A 10,213-nucleotide genomic window follows, 5' to 3' on the forward strand; every position below is an offset into this window, starting at 1 on the left:
TATAAATGAATAGAGAGAGGGCACACACACAGTAAGTGAATTATGCAAGCACAGACAGTGACCTAGTCAATCACATAGTGATCCCTGTGCACAGAGACAGAAAGCATAGACAGAATAACTGCTCTCTGGATGAAACCTTATAGAGAAAGGCGTGTGTCTCTTCAAATTATGTCAAATCAATTTGATTTACCCCAGGTGGACTCAAACCAAGGTGTAGAAGCATCTGAGATTATCAAGAGAAACAGAATGCACCTGAGCTAAAATGTAATACTTACGAAAATTTATTTTGAAAGTTTATGGTAATCAAACCAAGACAAACTGCATTATCCCATCAGGGGAAATTTGGTTGCAGGCAGGTATACAAACACATTCATTATGCAGTAATCTAGACAGATCATAGCGACGAACAGCACAAATGTGACATCACTGAATATGAAGACAGCACATTTAACGAACAACTGAATGCTGAATACATAAAGTGCTTTTCTTGTCTAAAGGAGAAATCCTGCATCTGCAGCCTGCAGGTTTAAGATACAGATGCATTGTGACATAATCTGTAACTGCTTTGTATGTAAAATATGGATCTGCAAAGTAACTAGCAGCTACATTTGTCAATTAAATTACATTATCTTGGAAAATTGCCTCTTAATGATCGTCTAGACAGGAAAGACTTCTGACAGTGGTGCTGTAAACTGTAATTGGAAGCAACTACAATTACACGGTACTCCTTTTTAGGAAAAAAGTAGTTGTAAATGCACAAAATGGCTCTAGACATAACAGAGTGGAGCTTCACTATTCAAGCCTAAAGATTCAAAGCCTAAAGGCCCTTGAACCAGTCAGCCTACGTTCCAGCCCTCATTTATGGTTGACAGCTCTCGGCAGTGACAATGATGCAGAAGATGTCTCAGTTCAAGGAGTCAAAATGATAGCTCACCATTAGAGCCAGGGTTAAGACCTTAGACATATTGAAGCTCAGAGAAGAACCACTTCTCCTACAAGTAAAAATATTTTGACTAAGGCAGGTACCTCCCTGTTGAGGAATTCTTGAAACGTCCAACTAAAAATAACCAAAGGGTAAAGATAATGTTAGAAGGATTATGTAATCTTAATTAGCCATCATCTAAAGTAATATTGTTTCATATACATTATATGACTTATTTTAAATATATAGATATTTTTAAAGAGGAGATCATGACTAACAGGATTATATATGACAGTAGAAGTCCACTTAGATTAATGCTTTCTTCATTCCTAAGCCAACTGATAATTTAGATATTTTCCCCTATGAATGCTTTTCTCTTCTTGAAAGGGTAAATTATTTTTTTTGGACAGAAAAATTCAATTTCCAGAGGGCCAAGTCAATACAGCCGTTGCTTCAGCCGCAACTAGAGAATCAGCCTGCTGTTTGTAGAAGAGAAGTGAAAAAGGTTACAATAGCTTGTATTCCCAGGATATTTACTGGCATTGTCCTGCACCAGATAAACATAACCGTGTATAGTAGGGTGTGTAGTGTTTGTAACAGAGAACAGGAGAATCTAGAGTACTTGCTGCTTTACTGTCCTGAGATCACTGCATATTGGGCGAGAGTGGAACAACTCCTAGAGGACAATAGTGGTTTTAAAAAATCAAACTTTGTGGTATTAATGATAAAGTTAAAATTCTAAAAGTTAATCTTGTGAACATAGTGCTGGTTTTTGCCAGACATACAGTGATCTTGGGGAGAAACTTTACGCTGCACAAAGCCAAACTTGTTAAAAGCACACACGAGAATGTTGTTTTGTACAGATAAAGAGCAATTTGAGTTAAGGTTTGTTGATAAAGCTAGATCATGTAAAATTGTGAACGATGAGAATCTATTTTTTCTGTTCCAAATTATGCCTAAAGGGGACAGTCATATGGTGTCTCTAAATGTGTATTTTCTGTGTCTTTATCTGATTTTTTTCTTTGTCTTTTAGGTATTCTATGGCATGGGCACGTTTTTTATATTGATTGGTTAATAATTTTAGTGAATATTGTTTGTTTAATTTGGATTCATTTATGTATGTTTTTCTTTTGTTTTCATACCTGCTGGGAGTTTCCCGTTCTTTTCCTGACTATTTGTGAATTTGCTTTGCTTTTTGATGTATATGGTGTGTTTTCCCTTTAAAATGTAAATACAGTTCTTATTTTTTGGATATTGGAATTATGTTTTTGTCTTGTCTGTTATGTGAAAAGTCTTTATTTCCTTTGTAGTATAAGAATATATATGTATGCTCATATTTTTGTACTTTTGATAATAAAAAACAAAACAAAAACTGACCAGGTTGGATGGGAGACCGCCTTGGAAAACCAGGTGGTGTAAGCTTTTTCACTTTTACAAACAGCAGGGGGCGCTGCTGCTTCTCTAGTAGAGGCTGAAGCATAGACTGTATCGACTTAGCCCTCTGGAAATATGGAAATATATATTTCTTTTCTGTTTCTTCTGTATTCAAATCTGACAATGCTGTAATAAATAGTGGCAGAGTTTAGTAAAAATAACATATTTTTTAGTAAACCATTACATCACATGGAGTCAGATCAGTCACTCACAAAGAAAGCGAGACAAAAGATATTTTAATAACACATCTGCGGGTTAGTGACCCATGAGCAGGCCAGCATACAGTATGTCATGTCTCAAAAGAGAAAAAGAGAGCCCAGATACAAAAAAGCATTACATATTTGCAGAAAAAGCATTTTGAATGAACACTTTCTACTAAAGTACTTTTGATTCTTTTAGCACAGTTTGTCAGTGAGAAGTAAACCATGCATGATTTTATTGATGCTGTAGTCTATAGTCTCCATGACCTTTTAACCCCCAACAGACTCATGCAACACCAAAAATACCCAGCAGGGGGCAGTCATGTGAACTCTTTTTTGTGAACTAATTTTTCTAACATGTTGCTTCATTTGTTTAAGTTTGATGAGATACAAAATACTTAAAGAAACTGATACAAAATATATAAAAGGAGGGAAATTGATTAACTACAGTGGTTAGTGTTATTTAGAGCACTCAGATTTAATAATGAGAAGTCATGGTGTTCGCCATAGAGTAAATGGGAAACTCTTTAAATTAGAGCTCTGTCATTTCACCAGTGTTGTTAGATACACACAATGTAATCAATGAGCTCTGATGCAAAAACTTATAGCCACAGCTTGAAACGAGAAAAAACGGTCACCCTCTAGAAACAGAATAAATACAGGACACAGCCACCTGCAGACTCTCGCAGCTGTAGGAAGTGCTCAGACGGCCCCATCGCTCTGAAAGACAAACATGAGTTAATTTGCTTTACTCTGAAAATATAATCCATTCTGTTAACACTAGTCCCCAAGCTGTAAACATTAAAAAAAAAACAAAAAAAAAACTGGAGCCCAGTTATTGAGTTATTGTCTTCTAACCTCCATTCAGCAACCAAGTATCAAATTAGGATTAATTAATTTGAATAATTAGAAAGTATTTGTCTAAGTGTTTGAGGAAATTGTGCTTAAAAAACCCCCATTTCCTCTCAGGTCCTCACACATCAACAAGCTTACAGCTATTTTTTATGCTCTGTATTCATAAATCCTTATCGTTTTTGCTTTATCATACTATTATTTACTACTACTATAAATTTCCTTTCCCTAAGCAGGATAAGGTATACTCGACTTCAGAATGTCTTATTCCGGCAATGACACCAGCAGACAATATCTTTTAGAACAATAAAACTTATGTCACAAGCATTTCTACTACTTTTACAGAAATAATTAAACAAATAAATGAATAAATAGGAAGTAGTTATAATAATAACAATTATTAAAAAATTAAATAATTATAATAATGATTATAATAATAAATCAGTTTTACAGACATAAATAAATTGGAAGTAGTTATAATAATATAAATTCCGTTTTACAGACATATAAATAAATAAATAAATAAATAAATAAATAAATAAATTTAGATTAACACAGAAATGTGGGTATACTATCCTTCCAATGCATCCTATTCTTCTCACAGATAAATTCAAGTGAAGTTATCTTATCTCAGACTAGATACTGACCCCTCCACAGCAGCCACAGCAGTCCCCACACAGGCATCCCAGCAGGCCGTTCACCACCTGCACAGCACACAGCGCCATCTGGATCAAACCCATGACCAGCAGCACGGCGAACAGCGAGACATGCCAGGACACCACGCCGCTTGGCTCTAAACAAGCTGTCCAGGAGCTTTTGTTGGACAGGTAGTCACTGGAGAGGAAGGATGAAGAACAGACAGCAGGTTTTCATCTGTAGACACTTTAAAGAGCAGGTAAATTAGTGAGCGAGCTGAGTGCTTTACAGCCACTTAAACAGGAGGTATTTTAAATGATTTTCTGCAGCAAATAGGTTTGATTCTTAAAGTAAGCCTGTTCAGATTCCCCGACCAATCCGCTGCATATAACTTTTCTCGGATGTTTAGACAAATGATTACTGTCATCTGACTCCTTCCTAATCAACAAATGTATCTGATTAAATGTCTATAATTGAATCACAGTGTTTCACATCATCTAAAGTGGACTGCAGGAAAGCCACACCCTCTTTTTCAGCAAAGATGGCCGACGTTTGAGGTTGCCATATTGGCACATTTTTTGTGGAATGTCAAACTTTTCTTTTCACAAAAACTAGGCCTGATTCTGAAAAGTAGAATCACAAACTGAGATTAGCTCATAACTGAAAATGTGCTTTCCTTTTCTTTTTAAAGTATTTTTTGGGCCTTTTTCTTTTATATTCGATAACGGCCAGATTTGAACGCAGACACACTGTGTTGCAATGACTAAGTCTTAATGATATGCTTCTACGAGCCACTGGGACACCCCGTGACTTGCACATGCCCGTCTTTACATGATAGTTATCAGTGGTGGAAAGTAACTAAGTACACTTACTGTACTTATGTACAATTTTGAGGCATTTGTACTTTACTAGAGTATTTCCATTTTATTTAACTTCATACTTCTACTCCCCTACATTGAGAGGCAAATATTGTTCTTTTTACTCAACCACATTTAGCCGACAGCTTTAGTTACTTTTCAGGTCGAGATTTAACATAAAAAATACATTTAAAGTGATTCAACTTTTTTTTTTTTTTTTTAAATTAAACCTCATAACAGTATATTAAGTAGTTAAAATGAGCCCTATCTTGAAATAAATAAATGCTGCTTATATAAATGCATCATAACATTACATAAAAATATATGTTATGATGTTGTTGTTTCCTGGCCATATGTGAAGTTACATGTTCTTGTGCTTTTTTTTTCTATCAACTCTATATTGTACTGCATTTTATCCCTGTTGTAAAGCACTTTGTGATTGTATCTATGAAAAGTGCTCTATAAATAAACTTTACTTACTTACTTACTTACTTACTTATATAAAACAGTCTGAGTGGGGACATTCTGCATAACAAGTACTTTTACTTTTGATACTTTAAGTACACTTGGATGCTGATACTTTTGTACTTTTACTAAAGTTAGTTTTGAATTCAGGACTTTTACTTGTAGTGGAGTAATTTCACAGTGTGGTATTAGTACTTTTACTTAAGTTACTTGATATGGGCTGTGTGTCTTACCCATTTGAGAAGGGAGTGCCCCACTCTTTGACTGTGCCATTAATGTTAGTCACACACATAGGTCCATGGTTTATGGCCACAGCAGAAACTGTAACTGAGTAACCAGCTCCCACAACACCCACAGCTGCAAACAGAATGGAGCTCAGCATCTACAGAGAGAGAGAAACAGTTACTCATATTGGGAATCAATACCCTGAACAGTCTCGCTTTTACTTTTGTGACAATGAAGTTATTCTCTCAGTGTGAAGAAAACAGGCTGAGGGTCACCAACAGAACACGACCAACACAGAGCTACTGGTGTGTGTGTGTGTGTGTGTGTGTGTGTGTGTGTGTGTGTGCGTGCATGCACAATTATCTGACAGACAGACTTTTGTTTGCCGACTATTTCCTGGACCCCACACACGCTCACACACCTACACATTCCTGAGGTATCGATCAGTATGTGTGTCTGTGCTGGAACAATACCAGCTCTGTGTGATAAAGAGATGGTATCAGAGGGACTTCTGGCTACTGTACAGTGATGGAAATCTCATCAATTTGTATGTGAATATGTCCATGTGTGTTCTTTTGGCGTTTATTGCTGTTTAAATCATAGAGGGCGTATACACGGTGCCATTGTGTTTGTTTTACAGGTGATGAGACACTAGCCTGCAGTTAACAGCTGCAATATGGTAGATAAGGAGGTAGAAGTGGTCAAAATAAAAACAACACCCTGCAAGCATTAAATGTTATTTCATAACCCAATCAACACAGATTTGATTTTTTTTTTTTTTTTAAATCAAACTTTTACTAGTTATTTTCTAAAATTCTAATTGAACACTCTGGAAGAAGTCGCAGGACAAACATGGGATTCCATTGACTAAAAATACTCCTAAAGCTGTTTATTGAGCAACACAGTTTGTAAAAATGCTCCGTTGTGTCTTTATCTTGCTGGTTTTCTCAAGAAAAAGTGATTCTTTGATGCCATGTTTTGATGTTTTCAAACTTCTTCCCATGGCTGGTGATGCATTTACTTGACGTTAATTCAGTTGCTATTTTAAATTTCATGTTACCATAAATGTACAGATGCAAACTTTTTTAAAATCCATGTCAGTTTCTGGTTTGCTGATTTTGGGGTGTTCTGTCTGGGATTTTGGATGAATACAAAAAAGTTAATTTCTGGTGCCACATGCATGCACTTGTGATTTTAGCCCATAGACTCCAGGCTATAAGAGAAGAGGACGTCACCACCTCGATCATCATCGGTTTGTGGACTAAAGCCGCGAGCAACCTGGCAACCAGACTGTACCTGGTTCCTGTCTACACTGGCCAGGTTTATGCAAAATTATTTTGGGATCCATTGCAATTTTGTCCTATAATTTTGTCCTTTTTTGGAACTTCGCCCCACTTTTGAAAGCAACAGCTGAGAATTATGATTTAATTTTGATGAAGTTAAAGAGTGAAACATCTCCTCACCGCAAATCTGCGCCCACAGCTCTCGTTGCCACAGCAACCGCAGCAGTCATTGTTCTTCAGACCCAGAAAGACCAGAGCCGGGAAGATCATCTGTCGCCCAAACACACCCCAAGTGCACACACACACACACACACACACAGATATAAAACAGTCAAAAGCAGATGATAAATTGTTTGTTCCTTTGCTGTGTGCTGGAGGAAATTGAACCACCTAATGTCCCACCATAATCATTAAGATATAAAGTATTATAACTAGTTCCTAAATCTGCCCTTTTATTAGTGCTGCACCACCAGGACTAAAATCACATTAGTAATTCTACATAGTGACTTCAAACTGATTCATAGATTCTGCAACAAAATAAAAAAATCCTATTATAATTTGTCATTGTATTTCCCATATTTCTAATGTGGAACAGTGTGGTACAAGATCTAATAAGATAATTAAATCTTTTAGATGAAGCACAACTGTATTTATGCAGTTTAGTCTTGAAACAATCGTCGTAAATGGCAATTTTATTGAATAAAAATTGAATTTAGTAATCAGGGAAATAATAACTAAATACAATAATTGTTAGTTGCAGCCCAAATTATTTTTTTTATTGCGTTATCTATAATCTACTGTATTCATGAGTCTACAGAGACACTCGGATACCCTTCGGATGACAAAAAAACCCTTTGTATCATGTGTGTAACAGTATATTCAGTTTCAAAAACTATATTTAAAACATCTGAAGAATCCAGAAATCTTCACAGATGATAAAAACAGCTGATATTGCACAGTATGCATCCTCTACACCATCCTGGATTTTAACAGCTATTACTATCAGTGTTATGTTTTTACCATACTCACCAGAACTCCAGATCCCAGGATGCCTCCAAAGTACCAGACTTGCTGTGTGATGTGATCGCTGTCCACAGATTTCCCCCCGGGGAAGAAGAGCAGGATGTTACACAGCACACACACAATCGCCAGAGGCATCAGAGTGATCCCCAGGCACTTGGCAAAGCTGCCTGAACACATTTTGACACTGATGCTTCAACCTCCTTTACTACTAAGAATTTTTAAAAAGATCTCAAAACTCCACTGCGGTTGATCTTTTCAATTTAATTATCAGAAACTGACAAAGCGAAGATGTCTTGATTCTAAATTCTAGAATAATAGCGCCCAACCTGTTGGCTTTTCTGGCCTATTTTTACATCCAACTACAGCTTTCCAACAACTCCTAATAGTTTCTTCCTACACCTATAAAGCGTTTTTTTTCTTCTTCAAAAAGCTCTGTCCACTCTCCTGAGTCTTCTGATTGAGCCTGTCCGCCTCACCTGCCAGGTTTCTGATTCAGCTGATGCTATATTTGAGTCTTTATAGCCCACCCCACCCTCACTGCTTCACTTTTTATAGCAGCCAGCTGTAACATGGCAGGATCTCACACACACACACACACACACACACACACACACACACACACACACACACACGCACACACACGCACACACACATTAATGTGGGATTACATACACCCGTGTGCACACGGACACACCAGTGAAGACACAGTGGTTAATGTTCTACCATGTGTTTTGTGTACATGGAGACAGAAGAGGAAGGGAGAGACAGTTGGTCGATACGGCAGAGCCCTCATGGCTGATCTGCATCTACCACTGGTTTAGTGAGTAAGAAGACAGACTTCTTCATTAGTTCGGACTGTTTAATCCAGTTTAACTCTGACAGATGTGAGAGTAAATCATTATCATTTTGAGTAACGCCTTCATTTTAGGGCCGAGGTGTTGGGCTAATAAAGTGGTAATATCAGCGGTATATCCTGTTAACTTGAGTTAACATCTTAAAATAATTTATTTTGAAAGGTTAATCATTCTATTTTCTGTATATGCGGTGAAAAGGGCAAACATATGCACACAAATGAGTCATTAAGCTGTGAACATTTTAACTTAGTGTGCTTTGGATCAGATCCTAGCCTCTGGTCTCATTTTCTCAGTCAATTATTAGTGTAGTATTTAGTGATGATCAGGTTTTTCACTTATATTTTCGAATAGAAAAAAGAGAGAAAAAAAAAGGGGTTTGGCATCATAACAAAATTCATAAAATCTTTTCCCACCCTTCTTAGAGACAGTTCTATGCCCTCCTGTCTGCCCTTTCATCTGTTTTTTTGTGTCCTTGTCCTGTAGAAATAATCAGAAATCTAATTTTACCTGCACCCTGTGTGGATTGGAGTGACAAACTTAAACTGAAAGGGAATTAAAAGTTTGCAAATGTGAGTTCAGGTAAGTGTCCCAGGAATTACTGCTATCCATCCCAAACTTAGATTGTCTTGTTCTCAGCAGTTGGATTTTAATCTTAGGGATGGAAGATAATTCTTAATGTACCACTTCTAGGCCTATAGGGTCAGTGGTTGACAGTGTTTTAAAACAAATACCATCAAGAGTAACAGATGACAAACTGCAAATGTGTCTGGTGGCAAATATAACATCCAGCGTTAACTTTTACTTTTAAAATGAATCTTATTCCATCATGATCCTCATAAATTATTTATGGCCTGGTGAGGGAATATGTGTCGAGAATTATTATTCTAGACCGAAAATATGTTTTTTTTTTTGTATAATCATTATAATAAAAACAGGCTGCAAGATTGAGGTTATTTCAGTTTGTCAACTGTAGCTGTAGCCCCCTGGAGTCCATGAAAGCAGCAGTGTATTACTTCTTCATGATGTCACGATGTAAAAACGAAACGTCGAGCCTACTGTCAGATTCCCTTTAAAGTACTGGGTTGAAACTCCATACCAGTTTTCGTTTGATGATGACAGGCCAAGTAAAACTGGAGATATCCATCCATCCATCCATCCATTTTCTTCCGCTTATCCGGGGCCGGGTCGCGGGGGCAGCAGGTTAGCAGGGCATTCCAGACGTCCCTCTCCCCAGCCACAACGTCCAGCTCCTCCTGGGGGACCCCGAGGCGTTCCCAGGCCAGGAGAGAGATATAATCCCTCCACCGTGTTCTGGGTCTTCCCCGGGGCCTCCTACCAGTTAAAACTGGAGATAAAGTCAATATATTTAGTATAAAAACATAGAACTAGATGTTATCTTCATTTTGCCTCTTATATGTTGTATTTGAAGCCTGGGTTCACATTTGCAACATTTGAAATTCTT

The 10,213-nt window shown here is 37.2% G+C and overlaps 1 protein-coding gene across 1 annotated transcript; it reads right to left on the minus strand.

Annotated features, from left to right (window-relative positions):
- Positions 1-2,573: 2,573 nt before the first annotated feature.
- tm4sf4 (transmembrane 4 L six family member 4) lies at positions 2,574-8,401 on the minus strand. The gene is made up of 5 exons (XM_059341363.1): positions 7,904-8,401; positions 7,055-7,144; positions 5,600-5,748; positions 4,056-4,242; positions 2,574-3,276 (listed from the first exon to the last, which is right to left on the minus strand). Exons 1-5 carry the CDS (start codon positions 8,072-8,074, stop codon positions 3,259-3,261), a joined length of 615 nt encoding a protein of 204 aa, XP_059197346.1. The 5' UTR covers positions 8,075-8,401; the 3' UTR covers positions 2,574-3,258.
- Between the last annotated feature and the right edge of the window lie 1,812 nt (positions 8,402-10,213).

This window comes from Centropristis striata, chromosome 9, assembly GCF_030273125.1.
Source record: "Centropristis striata isolate RG_2023a ecotype Rhode Island chromosome 9, C.striata_1.0, whole genome shotgun sequence".
Taxonomy (NCBI): Eukaryota; Metazoa; Chordata; class Actinopteri; order Perciformes; family Serranidae; genus Centropristis; species Centropristis striata.